The following is a 22,565-nucleotide window of genomic DNA, read 5'->3' on the forward strand; positions in this document are numbered from 1 at the left end:
CATTCCACGATAAATCTGTCGCACATTCAGCAATGTAACGGACTTTCTCCGTTCATTGCTCAGAATAAAGTGCGCTGCTCTTAATATGTGATATAGATAATTGGCTTTTCCCGAAATAAAACTGGTACAAGCCACGTCTAAGCGAAAACTAAAATGGCAGATTTTATCTGCGGCAGTTATAAAAGCTTTTAATGTTTCTTTTACTTATTCTTTGTAACTCTTTTGATTATGAAAATGAATTTATCTTCGAAAAGTTACATTAATTATATTTTCGGCAAAACCTAAATATATGTACTAAAATTATATTAAAAGACCTTCGTGGCGCAGCGGCACAAGGATGTGACTGTAACGTGACGGTTGTGGGTTCAATCCCCACGGAATCCCCGAGGAAGTGAAATATTTATTTACGTTTATATTTCCATTTCTTCTCTGGTGTTAAAGCAAATTGCGGGTTCAGTTCTGCCACTCAACACTCAATTCGTCCAGAATTCGGCAGTAAGTGAGGAACGGAGTGTCTTAACACTAGACTCCCTATCTCTAGGGTATTTCCAGAAAATATCCCTAGGATATTTTCATTCCACGTTTACAGCGCACACTTGGACCCCTGCGCCAAGAAAGTGCTCATGTTATTTGCATATTCAAATTGAAATGTGTTATATTTTTCCAAATACAACAATTCTAAGCAATAGTCCAATATTAGGCTGAACTTTAAGTATTTTTTTATAGTTTTCGTTGCCATAAATATATTTTGATATGTCACGGGCTATAAACCATAGACGCCGTTGGTTATCGAGTAATTCCGGTGGGGCGTTCGCGTAAATTTATTCATACTGAAAGCGACCTCTTAACTCTCGTGCTATTTAGGGCGCGCTTCCTTTACTGCGACTATGTTGAAAGGATTTGGATTTTGGTATGGGAAAATTGAGATTTGACTGTTTTTTTTATAGCAGAAGAATTTTTTGTATATTATTTAATATATTATAAGCAGTCAGCATCACAGATGCGTATGTGCCAAATTACTATAAATTATTATATAATAAATTTGATTTTTTATATAAAAAAAAACAACTTAAATAATTTTATTTATATTTTATATAAAATCTACACAACATTTATATTATTAATAAGAAATCAAACAACGTAATAGCTATAATTGGTACATGTTATACAACGACATTTCTAGAAGTGCGAAAAGCTTGATCAGTTTCGATTACCGCAATTCAAGTTAAGCATAAAAAAAGTACCTTTATTTATTTATTGTCTATAATTTATTGTTTTGCCATTAACTTCGATTTTGAATAGGCATTAATGTCTCGGTAGGCGTAAACTACGATATAGTTTTTTTATAAATATTACCAGACAAAAGTCAACACTATTATATTAAACGAGTATATAAAAAAAACTTTAAAATTGAAAGTAACTCCACAATATGACATTGGATAAAGCAAGCCTTTATAACATTAAGAACTTTGTATTAAGTAATATAATATACTAACATATTATTATGTACGTGTTATTTTCTTTAAGTTTCTTATGATTCGGAAAGTTGTATATTGAATGAAAAATAATATGAATAATATTGAATTAGAATGTTGTTATCGTTGAAATACGTTACTAATACCTAGGGTACATATTAAAAAAAATCAGTATCAAATATTGCATTATGTAAACTAATATTAAGATATAGGTATATAATACATCGTCATGACGCAGTGGCACAGCTTGTGACTATAAATATATTTATAAACGACGGTTATGAGTTCGATTTATACTCGGGGGGTAACAAGACAATGCGCGAAGTTAAGTTCCGCCACTCAGTTCGTAAATTCGACGGAAAGTGGGGAACAGTGCCTTAATATTGGGTTTCCCAGGTTCCCCCTACCTACCCTTAAAATTTATATCCCATAGATGCACGATTAAGTGAATACTTCTTATATTCAAAAGAACGCAATTTAGTTTATCTAAATCATATATTAATACTTCAGCTAAGAAACTCAATTAACTAATAAACTCCTATCAAAAAGATTTCAATATACGTTTATTTCCATATATTCGTAGAAGTTTGGGTAAGTTAGTACTTTCGTAAGCGCTATGTGCTAGAAGGCGTGTGGCACCTGTTGCACGAGGGCGGGGCGGCGACGCCCACCGCCCTCGCCACGTGTCCGGGAACCGATGCATTTCATTCATATCTCGTAGACCGTAGCGTAGTTCTACAGTTTCCGCTTTTCCCATTTTATTTAAATGTTTATTTGATTTTTGGTATAATATAAGCTCTTTTAAATAGATATATGGAGGCATTGACGTGTAGAAATTATCTATATTGTTATAAAATGTTCAGCTTTAATGAAATTTGTACATTAATAAATTATAGAACTAAAAGTTAAACTGGAATAATGAAATTATTTTAATTTACATTATTAATAAATTTTAATTTTATTTTATTTTATAACTTCCTTATTAATTTATAATACCTTAATAGATTGTAAGTCTCTATATTCTTTAGAATAATATTTAATTTAATTAAAATAATAGATAAGAGACCCAGTCGTAGCGCAAGGACACAAGCGCGCTACCATAAACGTGACACATTGTGGATTCGATTCCCACATGAGGAAATTAAATCTTGAACATTTCTATGCAATGCAAGCATTCAGCGGAAAATGGGACGGAGAAAACGGAATTCCTTAAGTCTTGATGCCCCCGGTTCCTCTGCGTACCCTGCTACACGCGAGATACAACGTGAAAGAACAAAATAAATAAATATTGACACTAATTTTACTAATACTAGGTACAGAGTTTCAAACATTCCCTTTACAAAATGCCAGTACCAATAAACGTTCGCAGCTCTTCTCTTACAATTGGCACGTAATTTCTCTATAATCTCTACTTTCGGCGTTCCGCAACAAAATCATAAAATCATTAGCAGTAGAGAGCCGTCACTGGTCTACTTGTAATCCAATTTACTGGCGGCGTACTTCAAGGAAGAATTCTAAAGCTGCCTCTGCCTCACTAGATTATTTCCTACACCCTTCGGCGTTTTACCATTTGTTCCGACACAAAACACAAATTGCTTAAGTTGAAACAACTGTCATTTTGTTATTACGAAATTTGTCAGTCATGTTGATAATGTTTTTGTGGGTAATAAAAATTATGTTGTTATAAAATGTTATGTTTTAATATACTTAATATTAATTAAATTTATTTATGGTTTTCAGCTTCAGGGAGTAGTCAATTCTCCATTTTCCACCGAATTCTGGAAGCAAGTTGTGAAACTCAACGCCGAGCTTTATCTCGACGCCAGAGCGAAGAAACGAAAATATTTAATATTCCATTTCCTCGAGTGGGGATCGAACCCGCAACATGTCGTGTTTACAGTGACACACTCGCGCTACGGCTGACCTCTGATTTTTTTTTAATTTTACTCAATAAAAAATACTCTATATTTATTTATTCTGTGCATTAAAAAGATTTCATGCTTTATCTTGCCGATGGAAAACGCTGTGCGCATATAAAACCTTATAAAATTGACAGCCATAACCGCGTTGCCTTCATTTAAATAACCGATCAAAGTCGCCTAAGCTGTCAAACAATAAAGAGACTTGAATATGCGGCTTCCATCCACCACACTCGCCTTGAATGCGAATCATGGACACAACTTTTAAAATTGACATTAAGGCATCAACATGTAAATTGAGTGTGGGAAGTCGTACTACTCCTGAACTTAATTCAGATTTGCCCCCAGATTTGAATTACTAAACTTTTAATAAGAATATCAAAGATGCCCTCATCTTGGGGCTTGAAGGGAGATCGGCGGTTATGAGCGATGACAATAATGTAATTTACGGTAGTACCACTTAATCAAAGTAAGTACGTTTCCGTTGTTGTGCTTAGTGGTGGGTTATTGCAGCTGACACCGAGACCGAATGGGGAATGTTTCTTGCTGCTTCGTAATTTATGTTGGCATTACTATTTTGTCTGTGCAGGAGAATTTTGACTTTGGCCGGTTGTAGCAATACGAAACTGATGGCGAAATTATGAGTACCTATAGACAGTACTAAAGTCATCATTGACCTTTTAATGATTTAATGTTATTCATTAAAGTTTCTATAACAAAAAATAACAAGCTCGATCGTGTAGGGGAAATATAATAAAAACGAATGAAAAGTTATTATGTATAATTCATCACTCATTTAAGAGGCCATGCGGCAAATATTTAAAATACTTAAGTACAAGGGGACACTAAGGGAAGAGGAAATAAAAAAGAGAGCAAAGAAGCGTTTTATTAAGTAGGGGGTGGTGGGGGTAAGAATATAATGAATAAATTCCGTGTAAAGACCCCCTCGTAACGCAATTGAAAACTTTTAACAAGTGCCGTGAAATCGTGTGTAAAGGTGGGCCCGCGCCTAATTACGGCGCTAGCCGACCGGAATACGGGATGAGCGGAGAAATTTAAACGACTCTTTATGAAAATCAGCTTGTTAATATAAAAAGTCGAGTGTTGAGTGTTGACCGATGTTGACAATTCTTGTACATTTATTCCAGAAAAAAAGTCTTAAAGCAATTCAACATTTAAAAAAGAAATAATCATCTTCTTATTTCATTATAAGCTGCTGAAAAGTTTTGATTTTCTTTTTACCAACGACGTCAGTCAGCCATTAACTTCTAGCAGTAAAGTATTAAAAAATTAACAAAACCTCGCCTGGTGAAGACGTATTCTTTAAAAAAAAACCCCTAAAAAACAAGTCATTACCGAAGCGGGTTTAATCTGGCGTCGTATTCTACGGATTTTTTCGTGATATTCCATTATTTGAAGGCGATCGCTCGACTCTAAGCGGCGGGCACCGTTCACGCTAAAAATTATATGATTAATTACCGACTCCGGTCTCCCTCATTAGCGCGCAAATAGGAGCATTCATTGGTGAAATTGAATCACGAGTGCTCCTGGGCCACGTTCGAATCCAATCTAATTATAATTATTATTCATTCCAGTAAGCAAATGACAAATGGCGGCGGGTGCATTGTTTTGTTAATGCGGTAAAATCATTTTTAGGTGGAAATTATTTTAAGCTATTCGGTATTAATGGTAAATATTGAGGACTGCCTCCATGTCTATATCTATACTGTGTGTAAAAAGAATAATTTAAAAGTTTTTTTTATTATAAAATTTGCAGCAAAAAAGTATTTTTCGAAATGACATGTCTCAGTTTGTATACGGTTATCTACGTATTTCCTAGCCGTGTCTCGTTCACCCTAAGTATTTATTCATAACCCAATACAATTTACACACAAACGTCTCGGGAGGTAAAGGTCAGAACTGACAAGCGTACTCGGTCGCGACAAAAAACGTAATATATTATATTATATGCCAAGGCGCATACGCGTACGTTACATACTTATAATAGCTACTTTAATTTTTTAATACTGGTCTGGAGTTTAGTGTTAAGACACTCCACTTTCCACCTTGAGTGGCAGAACTCAAGACTGCGTTTTGCCTTGTTACCAGAGTAATAATTTATTCCCTCGAGTGGGCATCGAATCCGCAAACGTCACGTTTACAGTCACACGCTGGTACCACTGTGCCACGACAGCCTCAATACATACTTATTATACAGATTATATTTGATGTAGGTATTATTATAATATAAAATTAATTATCCGATTTTTTTTGTTCAAATAATTTATACTAATTTTTGCTTTATGCCACCTAATATCCGCATCTTTTATTTAATATTCATATATAGGCTGGCTCTCTTGCTGGCACCTAATATACGCGACCCGTCAATTTTTTTTCCCTACTTTCTTTCTTTCATGAATAAAGGAGATCACGTGTCATAATCCACGTACAAAGAAGTGGCACATAAAATAACACACTTGTGTCTAATACTTGTTGTAAAAATGAATGCTGAATGAAGTTGGTGATCTCACTTTTTTATATTGTTAATATTATTATTTTTTATCTTTCGTGCTTCCTTGGCGTTTTAGTAATATAGAAAAAAAATTTTATATCATTTCACGTCATATTGGTAGTTTCGCTAAATATTCGTATATCCGAAAGCTTCAAACACTTTCAAGTTCATTCCATAATGTTAACTACTAGATTTTAACTACGTGTTACGTCAGTTAAATTTAAAAAGCAACAAAAGTACGAACGAAACGTAACTTGTGAGGAGTCTATCTCGGTCTTAAATACTCGAAAATGAGGTCAGACTACCGTCAGTAGTTTTCACGAAACAATAAAGTTATAGTTTTGTAAGGAGCGATACTGACTGAGTTATTGGACACTCGACTGGAAACTTTTCGGGGATTAACGCTGATATTCAGAAAATTTATTGTATTTGAGCTGTCTTATATTTATAGTACAATTTTAATGTAATTTATTAAAGTCACACACTCTTGTGTTAAGTAATAGTAGATAAGGTCTTGGGGCAGTTCTGTTCAGTTGTGGGTTCGATTCCCACTCGAAGTTCCGCCACTTGATATGCAATATCCCGAATATTAGACGGAAAGTGGGGAAAAGTGCCGTAACACTGGGTTACCTCTACCTTTCACAATATGCGGGATACTGCGTAAAGCTAAAATAATAATAAAACAATATTTACCTCCATTGATCACTAAAATGGGTCCCATTGTATGCCCCCTCTCGGTCCTACCAGACTACTCATATCACAAGCTTCCACCTAGCTTAAAACTAACTACACTAACACAATTGACACATTAACAACGACCGGTAACGTTACACTAAATAAAACTATTATAACATTAGTTAACACAAATCTCCTTCTCTATGCAAAAATATCTCGAACAGAAACTGTTTGCGTCATATTTACATTATATATACTATGAAATATAAATTCATTCAGTGGTGTCTAATTGAAATGAGTTTTTAATAAGATACTTTTCAGATGAACATAACCTAAGTTATTCATTGTAGCACTAAAAAAAGATATACTATATATAGACATTGTTTTTTTTTTGTGCTAAATATATATTTTGTACAAATCCAAACCCGTCCAGCTTACTATTGAGCAACAAACATCCGAAAATTTCTAACATACAAAATTGGTAACTTCAATGGACCCAAGAGGGGGCAACTGTGTAGGGGGTGTGTGAGGCCCCCCCTCCGGAGAGAGTGGTGGGCACGGGAGCTGATGGAGCCCTAAACTGACTTTCAGCTTCTGCCGCCATCCCTGTGTTCTGTTGTGGAAAGTTAAAGTCCAGTGTGCCGTCCATGCTTAGCTCGTGTCTTATGACCTGGGAAATTAATTTTAAAAATTAATACAAATTATTTAATAAGCAGTTTATGGTTCAATCATGTATATTGGTTTCAAACTGTATTCTACGTCAATGACTTAATTTTTTTATTATATTATAATAATATATGTAAAATATGGCACATGTCAATATTTAAACGATTTTATTACGTGCAGAATATATAAAGGTGAACGTGCAGTGTGTGTGCCATATACCAACTGTGATCATAAATTTTACTGTATATTTTTTTATTATATCAAGTATGTAAATAATTTATTGTAATAAAAAAACAATCTAGTGACTGTCAACATACCTCATCAACATTACAATCGAAACTATGTTCCAGCGCTTCTATATTTAAGTCCTCTGACAGTCCCGTGTTGAGGGCTCCCATGATCTGCCCCATAACTGTGGTGGGTCCCATAGGCCCCGCCTGTACCATGATACCACCATTCATCAGCGTGGCGTCAGATGTCGCCACCATTTGTGTTTGGCTGTTTTCTTAAAACAAAATTATATTATTGTAATAATGTAAACAATTGTAAGGAATTACATTGAGAAGTTAATTTAATTTTATTCGAATCGAATGCGCTTTGCTATTGAGTGAATATAAATAAATTATGCCGTATAACAGTATAAAAAATACTTTAATTCTTATTTACGATTTTTGGACAACTTATTTAATTTAAATAACTATTTTAACCTTTCAAAGTTAATAAAACACATGGCAAATGGCAAATCCAAAATTTTTTAATAATATTTTTTTATATTCATTGAAAAGGAACCGGAATCCAGGTGTTAAAAGCGAAATATATGAAACCAGTATTCTATCAGAATATACTGGCATATGAATATATTATAAATGGAACTTGTTTGGTAAACCATTCTTTTAGTTTTTTTAATGGCAACTTGTGCAATTTTATCTCGTATTTTAAACATTTTTACCTCAATATGATACTATAATTCTTATATATATTATATGCACTATATAAGAGCTAATAATGTACATAATAAATATTACTTGTCTCTTTATCTGAACATGTTTAATTGTCTTTAATCTAAAAAAAGGAAGTATACGTTTTTTTGGGTTAAGGCTGGAATTTAGTAATTAAACGAAATAATTACATTTTAGACTATGGTGGCGCATTGGCACAGCTGGTGATTGTAAGCGTGGGTTCGATTTCCACTCGGGCAAATTAATCTATACATATAATAAAAATGTATGCTTTATGACAAAAATTGTCATTAGGGGCATTTATTTTTTTAAATTTATCTGTAGGTTTGTGTACGCTAATCTAATTAACGGTGTACTTGAAATACGTAATCTTTTATTGATTTTGTTATAAGTTTAATTTTGAAAAACAGTTTATGACCACGACGGCCACGGGCACTAATAAAATAGTGCTATTGAATGTTTTCTAATAATTAAGACTGTAATTGTAACCCCAGCAAAAAAAACAATTTACTATTAGATACTAGCTAATTAACAGTAGTAACTAACCTGTCTGCATAATATCAGCTGGATCAGCAGGTGGTGGTGGTCTGACGAAGTGGTCGAGCGTGTGGTGCGCGTGCGGCGGGTGAGCGGGGTGTGCGGGGTGCGCGGGGTACTGTGCGCACGCGCAGCCCCCGTGCGGGTGGCGGGGGCACGCGCCGTACGCGAAACGGTAAGAACCGCCCGATGATGACGACGACGTTGTTGGTACGTACCTGGTTAACGAATTATTATGTCAAGCCTGAGTGTTTTACTTTTTTTTATTTCTGGACTAAAATATGTTATTTGAGTCACATTTATGTGGAATGCAAGGCATTAAAATCCTTGGCTAGCCTTATATATTGATGTTAAAATGAATAGTAAACTGTAATAACAAGGTAAGGACGTTAAGTCAAGGAGTTGTGGGCGACAATTTATATATCATATAAATTAATATTGGTTTGATCTTACATACAGTATACATAATCATTGATGAGATTTATGATATTCTATCACCTGTGTTGTTAATTAAGTTTAAAATGTGTACCATTTACATTACATAATTTTCTTGGCTTTGATAGCTAGTACCTGTTTAATAGAAAACTACTTCAAAGGAATTTAAATCACGTAGCATAAACGTAACGTAACGTTTTTTTACATTACTATAAAATAGATTTTAAACAACTGTACTGTTATAAAAGATTCCAATCGCTTGTAGAGTTAAAAACTTATTAAATACGCGATATAAATCTATCAAAGTAGTTCGTGGAATGCGTATAAAATTGCTTATACTCTAATATACTAAAAATTCAGCATCTAATTAAACTTATCCTAGCTTAAGCGTTAAATGTTTCAAAATCTTACGTATTTAGGAATGGGTCCGCTCCGTGTAGTTTCATGGAATCCGCAAGAGATCCCGCTAGATCTTGATCTTGTGTATAATCAGCTGGGGAGAAATCACTGGTCGAAGCAAAGTCCCCAGAGGGAGTATAATCTGTTGCCCACTCCGGTTCCGAGGGTATTAAAGAAGGGATCGGTGACAGCCGGCTGCACGACGACGCGTTTGACGAAGCCCTCTGACGGAAGTCCGGCGATAGCTGGAAACTGCTGCTACGCCAAAGCGAACAAGCGTCAAAAATAAATAAAGCCTCGCAATCGATAAAAGCGACCATGAAATTATAAAAAGATAAAATATATATTTGGGCCATGGTCAATTTTAACGATAATCGAACAGCAAATAATGATAATTCTTAGCAGAAATAATACTAGACTAGAATCTATTCATTTCAAATCATAATTTTTATATATATATAATGGCGAGCATGCAAATCTAATGCCTCCATCAAGGCCCGCTAACATGAATGCCAAATGAAGCGATCATCGTAACGGGTAAAATGGTCAGAAAGGACACATTTTATTAATGCAAAGTATGACAGAAAATAATTTCGTAAGATCGTTACGGGCTGTTTTCTCCAATGGGAGCACAAAACATAAAAAATGTCCAGAATAAATGTCAATTATATTCGTAATTTTGAGAGATATTTGGCAATAAAACTGGAGAGACTGACGAGATTTAGCATCCGCATAACTCATCATCTAATGGTCGTGAATGATTTAAAACCTTTTATCATATAGTAACAGTGTTCCTATAACTCAATTTTATTAACGTGGTCAACGCCGCGGCGTGTCGATCGGTTATTTTTATTGTTAAGTGGACTTCACATGCGACCAGTAAATTGTATCTGCTGACGTAGATGCTGGATGCAGTGGGATACTTGGCAGGATATGCTATTGTATTACTTTTATAGGTGAATTATATGCCTTTAGAGTCGAATTAGTATCGTCGTCCACGACAGTTACGTTTGTTAACATAATTGGCCGGTTGCCATTTATTTCTAAAAGTAAGGTACTTTTACACATCTAAAAGGTGGAGGTTTTACTTGAAGCAACTAGTCTAGAATCTAAGAAATAATATTTAACTATACTGTACTAGAATAAAATTTTTCTAAAGAATATTTATTTATTTATTTACAGCGTTATTTTCTTTTTACCTGTGTATAGGAGAATCGGGGAAAATGTCGAGACTTTCAGATATTGAACTGCTTGGACTCGGTGTGGCGTCTGCTGTGACTCCATTTCTCAATGTGTCGGGCTGTTAATATTTGAAATAAATTTCTAATTAAATAGTGACACGTGATGGCTCTGATTCTCTGGCCTTTCGATTTTTGATTCGAAATTTATCATAAAAAATATTTTTTATTACATTTGTACTATGTAATTTCTTTCATTTCTAATAGATATTAAAATTACCTTCTTTTTGACTCTGCCTCTTCTTTTCTCTGTTTTCGACGTTTCCATTGAAAGCGCGCGCCTTCTAACCGACTTGCCAGGTTTCGCATCCGGGTTGATCATCCACCAAGAGGATTTGCCCGTACCTTCGTTTTGTACGCGCATAAACCGGTTGTGGAGGGAGAGATTGTGACGGATCGAGTTCTGCAACAATATGACACCCACTGTTAGTCTTATCAATAAAATCTCGTCCCACATAAAAATGAAATTTACAAAATGAATCTGCCGTTAAGAAGTTTTATATATTATAAATACTCTTATTTGTCATATTTGTTTACATTATAATAATAAAAGTGACCGCAAAAATCTATTTTAATTCCAACACAAAGTTAGTGCAATAACGTGTCCTATCTCACACCGGTAATAAAATCTCACAACTTTTTCTGTTGAAGGAATAAAAGCAACCACAGCAACGAATGAAGTTTAGCAATAAAGCAGGCCATAAATAATTTCTGCTTGCCCTGTGAGAACTGCCACTTTCTCGCATCGTTCATCTCGATGTAAATACGTGGAATTTTTAGCTAAAATCATAAAATCTGTAAAAATAGCTCTATGTTTAACAAGGAATATTTCAATGTTTTCACACACAATTTAACATGGATATCATATCTATCTGGAGCCCTCGGAAGAGTTTTTGGATACATAAATTATTGGTAGATGTTCCATATTTTATGTTTAAATTCTTATGCTTGTAAACTATACGTTTTTATTCTTTCACATTTACATCACGACGTTGTGAAGCGTAGTTTAAAACTTGTCTTACTTGTTCGTAATGCTTATATTGTGTCCTCCTTGTCTATGGAAAATTTTATACTCGACCAGATTACAATATGACTTTTAAACTAGGCATATACCATACTAGTATTAAAGTTCTGGGGAAAAAATTATTATATTTAACATTTAAGGGTTAACCTTTACCGAAAGGTAAAATATATGTAAGTATGCAAGTACCTATATATATATATATCTACGTTCAATTACGAATAATATACAACAATTGGAATTGCACATAAATCGGCTAAATGTGGACAAGTTGTGCGATATATCAAGCGTGAAAACACGCGCAACAAATGGGCTGTCGACTTTCAGATGGATTTGTCGCCAGAAGTCCTTACCAAGAATTTCTACGGTAATAATTGGGACATTCGGGTAAATGTGAACTCGCTACGTTACATTAGATGTCATCTGAGGCTTATATTTTTTTATATTTATAGATAATTATAATTATTATAGAATATCTATATCGATTTTCAACTTATTTTCTATATAAGATTGATTAATTTATACGTAAAAATAATAAAAGTAAATGTTATAAAGCTTCAAACAGTAATATAATAAAAAAAATATAATAAAAATATGAATATAATGATTTTGATTTCAATTTCTTTATTTATTGTTCGTTTACGTCCAGCTAAATCTCATATACGGTATTAGTTATAGTGTCATACTTACTGTAGCAAAAAAATCACGTTCCTAACGTTTGGGTCACTGATTTATTTATTACCTTTGTTTAATTTAGCTATTACCGTTCACATATTTATACGCTACGCTGAAAATGTATAGATTTCCCACAAGCGAAGCAAAAACATAGACCATTGGCCGAAGTATTTCAAATTATAACTAAACTATATTTTTTTTCTTAATTCGTGAATAAATTTTGTTTAAAAAAAACAGCTTCACGCTCTATCCCGCACACGACAGGGCTGGCAGAGGGAACACTGTGTTAAGACACTTTGTTGCAGACTATACGATGAATTTTTCGAGGAATTGCGTGATGAATCCGATTGTGGGAATCGAACCCATAACTGTCACAGACCCTTTGTGCCACTACGGCATGACGACCTTAATTTTGTTTAAAGTTGTCGTAAAATTTAGTCAAGGTATGTACGTTACAGACGCAGACAAGAGATTTTCTTGTGAGTACGAGATCATACTTAGGATTTTGTGTACGGTAGGATTGTTGGCGCCACAGCGACCCTTATGGGGTGAATTAACCGTCTCCGTCGACGTCCCCTTTAATGCTCCACCGACTTAAATTTTGTCGAATTTCCATGCTATAATATCGTGTTACGCAATCTTTGAAATCAATGGCTTATGATTTTCTTATTTTTATAGCTTTTGGTTGAAAATGAAATTTATATAAATCTTAGAATCATAAAATTTTAGAATAATTTCTACAGTATTTATTATAAATATTGCAGACTTTCCTTTGTATTTTAATAAATATAAAAAAAATAGTGTTATTACAAAAAAAACATCAAAATATTAATATTTGTAAAAGAATATAATGTTAAGAAAATGTATATTATTATAAAACTCAAAAAATAATTTCAAGGTCCCTCATCCATTACAAGTAGTAGATGTAACCTTCGAGCGGGGAATATTTTATGAAAGAAACGTGGAAACAGAATGGGTCTAAACGACTGTATATTGAATTATTCAGTACTACGCAACACCGAGTGAGTGCACGGATTGTAGACCTTCAAAATGCATTTTAATATTGTGCGCAGCTATTTTATACTTTGAAAATCATCAACAAGTTTCGAATACTATACTTTGAACGAATTATATTACGAATTTTGATTTTCAAATAATTTATCATTTGAGACGAGAATCAAATTATTGGGAAAAATAATTATAGATAACAATGTAGATCATATAACATCTACAATTAAGAGTTATTTAAGTATGTGATACATAATTAAAGAAAAAAAAATTTGAAAATCCTTTTTTTCTTACACAAGTCCGACCGTCCACCGTCGTGGCGGCACAAGAATGTGACTGTAACGCGACGGTTGTGGGTTCGATCCCCACTCGAGGAAATAAAATATTTATTTACATTCATATATTCATTTACTCGCTCTGGTGTCTAGGCAAAGAACGGCGTTAAGTTCCGCCACTTAAGACGCAATGCCTCCAGAATTCGGCGGAAAGTGGGGAACGGAGTGTCTTAACACTAGGTTCTCTCTGACTACGCTGCCTGTGTGCGGGATACGGCGTGAAACTGATTTTTGATTTGATTTATTTTCAAATCTATTAAATAATACGTTTATTTATTACTCTACTATTAAACTATTCTATTATAATAAATTACAGGCATCTATTATAGCAAATTACAGAAAAAATAACTTATGTCCTAAATCAATATCCCAAATATATAGATAACGTTAAATGCAAAATAAAATTTATATAAGAATATCAACGGTACCGTAAAAATATTCGTGTATTTCTACTGAAAATGCGTCGCGTTCAAATGTATGCGCATACAAAAATTTAATGCGTTTATAAAAGGAATAGAATACATGTAGAATCTGCAAGATAATATTACGTCTTGTTTTATTCTATTATGTAATACTTTTGCACTATTTATCGAAGCAAGTTTTAATAAATAAATAAAAATAAATGAATAAAGTTTATATGTACAAATATTCCTTTAAAGTTGTAATGCTATATTAATAACCTGATTTGGTTCAAATTGAAGCTCAACCAGGAATAATTCTGAAGTGCGAATTGAAACAATAAATAATTCAAATCGGGGAATCACGATAACACAATAGAAAGAGGAGGCGACGCAAAGAGGAGGGAGCCAGACGTGACAGCATTGAAAATTCGGAAGAAAACCCACCGGCGTGTCAACCGACACTGACAAATTTAATTATTTAACTTACCGAAACGTTAGCTAGATGACTTTTCCAAAAGGCGATAACTAAGTATAGATAAATTCACTTAGAGCTACCGCAGCAAAGTTTAACTTAATAAAACATTGAAATTTTCCTAATTTGATTGAATTGAGGTCGGAATCTTTCGAGGCCTGATTTGAATACGTCATTCCGAATCATTTCACATTTATTTTTTTTAATCGACCATAAGGAAGTAGGGTATAAATTTTATCAACGTAGTTTCTATGAATACATAAGCTGAGGTCTTTATATGCATATAGTTTTTTTAGCGTCACGCTGTTTCCCGCACGCAGCAGGGTAGGCAGAGGGAACCTAATGTAAAGACATTCCGTTCCCCACTTTCTGCCGAATTCTGGAGGCATTGCGTGTTGAGGGGCAGAACTCAACGCCGCGCTTTGCCTCGACACCAGACCGAAGAAATGAAAATATACTTATTACTGTAAATAAATACAAGTGGGAATCGAACCCACAACCGCCGCGTTACAGTTCACGACTATGCATATAGTATAAGAACCATTTGTGTGCTGTGATGTATTTTACGGTTGATAGACATAAGAAACCCGCTGCTTAGAGAAGATAAGAAGGCGGTTTTGCGTATTTTGAAGATTTCCAATAATATATGCCGAGATTTATCCATGATCACTGAAGTATCATTAGCATGTTAATCGTTAAACAGGCGATAAATATCAACAGTTGATTGAAACTATCACCTAGATATGGTCGAAACTAACCCTATCACTAGCTACGAGACTACTTTAATTTGAAAGTTGTAAAAAAAGAAGTTCAGTGTGCTTGTTGGCTGGTCGACTGAACAAGTTTTGAAGTTAGTATGTAATGGACCATCTTACAAATAGATTCTAGGACTCTGTCTTTTTTTCCTATAAATACGAATATATGCTTTTATACCCGGTTCTTACATATTTCGAGGGCGAGAAGTAAAAGTACCTTAGATAATTCAAAGCCAAACATTTCTGAAAGATAATAGAAAAGAAAATGTAACAGGTACTACACAATAACAAGTATAACAAGTATATTTGATCTGACCCTCCTGAGCGTTAATACTTAAAACTGATAAGAACTTAGATAAAAGACAAGATAGGTATATAAAAAGATAATATCACTCAATTTTTACGGTTTTATTGCTAACAACTCGTTATTATATAACTTAAAGTGCTAAGTGCCAATATTTTATCTTATTGAAACATATATAATCTAATCTTAGTAAACTTTACGCCGATATACAAAGTAATAATGACAGTGTCATTATAATGTGCATTCAAGATAAACCCCCCCTTTTTTATTCTAAAGATAATTTTATATCGATAATTTAGATAATTTTTTGGACTGGACTGAAATGTTGATATACTTAATTATAAACTCGAGTGTGTAATATGTTGGTACCTATATAAAAATGTTTTATATAAAAGTTTACTATAGTAAATCCATTTTATGAATTACTAATGACGTACCCAAATATTGCATAGAGGCAATTTATGTACCTGGGATTAAAAAAAACGCCCTTCCAATTAAAAAAAAAATTGTTGGACATAAATAAAAAAACATCAACTTCCACCTCTTTTTTGAAGTCGGTTAAAAATAGTCTAGCTTATAATGTAAATGTGTAATATATTACTAAGGTGTACCTTGTTGTAGGTATGTGCAACTAATATCGAGGGATAACATCTCAAAAATTTCTTATTTATAATTAAGCAGCCTGTATTATGTTGTCAAGCTAGCTAAGTACTAATTTCATATAATTTAGGTGATACCTAAATATTATTGATATTTTTAGTTATTAACCCTTTAGAGCTAAAGTCACGAGGTTGGGTTAGAACTTCTTATCACTGGTCCTTGGATTTTATCAAAAACAGTCATAAGGTTTGTCTAAAAGTTCAAACATTATTGATACGATAGATGTAAGAAATTAATCAACACAATTCGAATGGCAGATTAGAATTTGTTGTGACTAAATTAGTTCATTTTTAAAACAATTTTGCTGAGGAATTATTTTAAATAAATATTTTAGGGAAGGTAATTGATATCCTTTTTTTCCATAAAAATGAAAACCATGAATCAATGAAATAAATATTCAGTACGTTGAGTTATTATAGCCAAAAGTTTTAAAAAATTTAATCATCAATGACTTTCTGAGACTTGTTAATATGATGCCTGCAAAGTCAATCGTTATAATAGACAGAAAAATAAAATATGACCATCATTTTAAAAATTAATAAAATATCGTAGTAATAGAAATCTCGATATTAAAATGCAGCTTTTAATATTTGCAAAATGAGTAATACTAATTGCTAAAGCAGTAAAAAGAGAATTAAGTCTATGAGCGAGTAGGAATGGTCGCGTTGTTGGCGTTTGCCCAGATCTAAATCCGACAGCCCGCTCTTGACCCCACCTAAGACGCTACAGAGTGTGCCAATACGTTTTATCATAAAAAATATTCAAATTTTATCAATTTCCTGGATATCCTATATTATGTTAATATCATATATTAAGTGAATAATTCGTTTTGCATATCTTGAGTAAGTAATGTTCAGAATTTTATTTGCTTTGTTATTATTATGCATCTTCCTTTTAGTTTGGAAATATATGCATCAAATTATGCCTCGATAAAGGATAAAGAAGGTTCCTTTCACTCAATGAACAAAGAATGACTATATAAATTTTGCTTTAGTAAGATTCATTGTTATTGAATGACGATGGAGAATTAAAACATTTCATTTTCGCCTTAATAACTATCGAAACCTAAGTGATGACGAAAATTTTTTTAAAACCGAGGGGGAGATCTATTTTTCTTGAAGCGAAACGCAAACACCTTTTCAATCCTTCAATAGGACCGACGAGACGGTGGGAAGAGCACGACCAACTAGCGGTAGCAGTTTTTAATGGTATTGTATAAGAGCGAAAAATTTATCGGGATCGTCGTACAAAGCCCGTGCGAATGGTGTTTGCATGGAACAAGATTAATCGTCAACTCACAAGAAGCATTCGAGCCGACACCTTCGGCGGTTTCTTAAAAATTAATCATTTTAACTCAGCATTGTTGCGACCCTCTGCCTACAAGAAAACTGCTCTCTAATTATATTACAATTAGGAAACCGTTTGACAGATTACTCTACTGTTTTTCCTTATATTTCTGCTGAACATCATATATGAATGGTGAATTCTTTATTTTTGTTTCTTCTCATTCAAATTGTAACTTGCGTTGTTTTATTGCCACCCATCAGGCAAGACAAACAATGAAAAGAATTACGTAAAGCTTTCAGAAAGTGCGATCTAATCTCGGTTGTCGTTTTCATAAACTTAATGGCGAAGTATCACAAAACTTACATATCGCTATTATAACAACCCAACTTGGCATATTTGTTACTCCCTCAGTCAGCATATTCGCGTCGAATGACCGCCAATTTATGTGAAAACTTCCACACCGGTCGGAGCATGACCTATCTATAAGTTTTTACTCGTCAAATAGCTCGCGCTATCTGTACTGAAGAATTCCAAAGGTAAATATGCCAGGTTAAAGTTTTCGCGTGAAAGTTTATGGTTTCGGAAAGCTATGTGTCAATTCAGCGATTGAAATATGGCGACAGATTTCGCAGTATGGGTGGCAGGAGACGCCACTGTTTCCGCATTCGGTGACGTGATGCATCGTGTGAGCTCGCATTTAAATTCAGGGGAGTTCGTATTTCATATGTCAGTTTTGCCCTGTTCCGAAACGTTCACTAAATTTTATCTGGACAAAATTGGAGCGTGCTGATAAAATCTTCGAAGTATAGTACAAATTAGCCACTCAATCAACTATCGTATACTTTGTTATACAAAAGGAAATGTTTACTTAGTAAAGAATGTAAACGATATATCTCAATATATAATGGAAGGTAGTCGTGCCGTACTATACACAGGGAGGATAAGTAAAATAATCCACTTAGTGAATTGCGAGCCGTGAATGGCCACAATTATCATATCGCTGCGAAGGTATTACTTCAATTGATATACAATAATCATCGTATTATCAGGTTATATGTATTTCATTATCAATTGTGGATGGAAACATGATTGCTTGACCGTGATGGCATTAAAATGAGGTTCCTCCTCCGGGGTATAGTTTTAGTTTTAGAGGCTCTATATTAGGATAAAATATTTATGGGTTGCAAAATTAAGAACAAATTGTCATAGAATCGGAAATAAATAGAAACTGTTTAAATATATGTTAATAAGATCCGCCCAATGCCACAATTTGAGCTTTAAGCTCCAATTATTAACTAACGGTAATAGATCTTTTCCTAGACCCTTCTCAATATAAAAATAGTATTCACTGATAAAAATTGAATAGTCTTATATACTACGATTCTATTCATATTATCATGACTAATGACAAATTCACTAATTTACATAATATTAAATCATAATGATTCGTACTTTAATTTAAAGTTTTTGTTCTTACTGACGTATATTGCTTTAAGCATGAACAACTTCAAGCGCGACGAGGGAAACTCAGCTAATAACATAATATATTATAGAATGTTCAGGGGAAGATCGTAGTTAGAATTGCTTCCGGGTGCCGGATCTACGCTAGATGAAAACGTCACCACTGCCACATATTTGGGGAAACTATTTTTCATTCGTACATTCAAACAGAATGAAATCCAAAATTTATAAGTTATATATATCACAAGTATATATAAGCGTGTCATCAATTTATGAACTTAATAATTTCATACATATTTGCACATGTTGAAATGTACGATCTGTGTCGTTAGGTAGGCGTCCGCGCGTCGCGTCGGCAGGTATGTCGGTGGCGCCACATGGGCTTCTGCCAGATTAATGGATCATTGCCCCCCCTCTACCCCCTCCACGGCTCCCACCACCCGGAGATGTGAAACTACTGTTCGACGACATACTTCCTTCCTCCGCGAGATATATGCTCTCCCACTTAATACTTAGATAGCGAAATCTACATTCGGAGCGAATTGATAATAAAACATTGACCCAGTAAAGCGATAACGAATCGGATCCGACCTTCAATCTCAACAAGTAGCGAACTCATATTTATGCTCGATAAAACACTCGGGGACGACGCCTCGTAAATCACGAAGACATCGAAAGTTGGCCGCCGAGCACTTAAAGTTTAACGGACAATAATGGCCGACGATGGAAAAAAAAGATACGGGCGTTGTGGAGGAGAGAGGAATAAAAAGTAATGTCAGTAGCTGTAGTGTAAGGGGTAGGTTGGTGAGTTTTGAGGGATGCCGTTATGAGGCTGATGAGGCCCGCGGGACAATCGATAAATTTGAATGTTCTCTGGCGCCGCCCAGCAACTTGCAAGTTTTTTCGGTAGCAGGGGAAAGCGCGCCACCGCGACGCCACGTCGGTAAAGCTAGAACGGTACGCGAAGCTAGAAGCTATGCGTATTGCAAAGCTTCATAGCATAACCTAGTGTTTGGTTGCCAACATGTGTTTCATTATAGAAATATATATGTATAATAAAATTGGTATCATATAATTATATTTTTACTTGAGGTGCGAATAAATGATTTTGCATAATTCTATTGTAATATCCAAAATTTTAAAATTAGCTTCACGCTGTATCCCGCACACAGCAGGGAACCCAGTGTTAAGACACTCCGTTCCCCACTTTCTGCCGAAATAATATCAAATACCACAATAGAAATTTCCGTAAGATTATAGGTAATAGAAAAAATTGAAAATGAATATAGCACAACGCATAAAGATGTAAACTGCTATCCAGTGTGAGCAAGCCTAAAAGTGAACAGGTAAGATAGTAGGCAAAGGCGGAAGTGATAATCTTAAAAGTTAGATTGACATAGTTCTGTCATACAAAACGCAACATAAACTTACATAGTTATATATGGAATATGAAAAGTTATTAATGTAAGTAATAAATTGGCACTAACTTGTAGTAACTCTACGTTAGTTTCAACGTTATTGAAACAACCATTTTTCTTAATGGTGGTTAATTCACGAAGAATATTTTCTGCTTTAAAATTTAAATAAAAATTAATGAACTATATTAAAAAAAACATGGTTCTTTTTCCAATTTGTTTTTTATTAAGAGAGATCGACAGACCCATAAGCCCTTTAGAAGTCAGTTCCAGTCTATTGATTTGTAATTTCACTTTTGCCTTTCTCTTTTCCTTGTAACTGTAAATTACAACCGATCACCTTTTAATATTACAATATGTATATAAATTAATATTTTGCTTAGATTTAATTAACAATTGAATAATTAATACTATAATGGATGTCAAATATAATAAAAAAACTTTGAACTTAGAAAGCAATCGCCTTAGTAGCGAACGATTACATCAGATGAACAAGGGTAAACTTAGACGTATATAGGTAGATATCTAGAATAGTCGTAGAAAACTTAGCACTCACAATAAATTAAAAGTTCCCTTCAAAGGAAGAATGGATTAAAAGTAGTTCGTAAAGTGCGGACGGGGAGCGAGGAAACTTTCAATTTTTATGATAAATTCAATTAGGAAAAGATCTGTGTGTCTCTATCGCACTTTTGATAGCGATTTCGGGTTCCAGAGAGTCGTAACTAAGCCTTTAATAGCAAAGTTTTGGACTGTAATTTATAGATGCACTAGGCCAGTTGAAGTTGCATGAACTTTCAAACTAAATTGTATAATTTACTTAAGAATGAATTGAATGCGTAAGTTATTTATATTGAAAGATATTTATTAGTATTTTAAATTTTAACTTTGTTATGGTATGATTAATTTAATTTATTAACACTTGGAAACTTTAATAAATCACATAGCAGGATATGCAGAGGGAACCTAGTGCTAAGAAACTGCGCTCCCCATTTCCCGCCGAATTCTGAAGACATTGCGTGTTAAATATTTCATTATCCTCAAGTGGGGATCAAACCGACAACCAGTCGCGTTTACATTTATACATTTATGCCCCTGGGCTACGACCATTTTATAATTTAAAAATGAGTATAAAATGTCCAATCTATCTTTAGTAATCTTATTTATAAATTTGGTACATACTAGGTACCGATTACGTAAAATATGTCTGCTATAATCGTGATTACATTGCACCAGCACCTTAGCAGTGACCAGTCGAAACGAACAGCCAAGTCCAATAGTGAGACACCAAAACCCATTATCGATAGAGATCTCGCGACATCGGTGGACAATAAAACGGTACCATCATATCTAAAACTTTGTCTCATAATGAAGCGTATGGGGCGAATGGTTTACGACAGACGCCGGCGAATCTTTATTGGTAGCGCACCAATTTAGATAAAAGGAAAGAGCTTTCTCTCTGAAACATCAGAGATAGCAGTCTTAACTATCGCCAAGTTAGCGGTAGTTAATCCGGTGGGTTCGCAGATAAATCAACAGTCGAAAGCGATAAATTCGGACCGTTCGCGGTAATAGGTGAAAACTATTAGGTCCGAGGGTAATTTAGGTGCCTCGAAAAAATATGAAGGGAAGACCATCCACACTTATGTAAGGTATCGGGGTGCGAACTGGGTCCGTTACCTGAGTAATTGGTAAGGCCTGAATTAATAGAATATTTGTTCTTTCTTTTTGGATAGAAGAATTTCTTTCCACGCTTCAGTAGAACTATTCTTTGAAAGTTTTGGGTGTGAATAAGTTACGTAATAAGTTGGTGTATAAAATTTTAATGACTAAATACCTAAATATCGAAATTTTTGTCTCCGTTTTGCTTTTCATGTACCCAATAAAGAATACGAGAACACCAAAAAATAAAACCAATTGTGCAAATATGCAGAAGAATCACGAAAATGAATTCGTCAA

The 22,565-nt window shown here is 34.1% G+C and overlaps 1 protein-coding gene across 2 annotated transcripts in view; it reads right to left on the reverse strand.

Annotated features, from left to right (window-relative positions):
• The window catches only part of foxo (forkhead box, sub-group O), a 54,904-nt gene that overhangs the window by 4,030 nt on the left and 28,309 nt on the right, over window positions 1-22,565 (reverse strand). Inside the window, exons 3-8 of one of the 2 annotated variants that reach the window (XM_085186285.1) lie at window positions 11,036-11,218; window positions 10,777-10,877; window positions 9,590-9,835; window positions 8,753-8,961; window positions 7,565-7,752; window positions 6,600-7,251 (exon numbers count right to left, since the gene is read on the reverse strand). In XM_085186285.1, coding sequence (XP_085042411.1) covers window positions 7,069-7,251; window positions 7,565-7,752; window positions 8,753-8,961; window positions 9,590-9,835; window positions 10,777-10,877; window positions 11,036-11,218 — 1,110 coding nt within the window. In that variant the 3' untranslated portion in view covers window positions 6,600-7,068. The remainder of the gene's footprint in view (window positions 1-6,599; window positions 7,252-7,564; window positions 7,753-8,752; window positions 8,962-9,589; window positions 9,836-10,776; window positions 10,878-11,035; window positions 11,219-22,565) is intronic. The other variant, XM_085186286.1, reaches the window with a different exon arrangement.

This window comes from Heliconius melpomene, chromosome 6 (genome assembly GCF_056956725.1).
Source record: "Heliconius melpomene rosina isolate 202511_hmr_F chromosome 6, ASM5695672v1, whole genome shotgun sequence".
NCBI lineage: Eukaryota > Metazoa > Arthropoda > Insecta > Lepidoptera > Nymphalidae > Heliconius > Heliconius melpomene.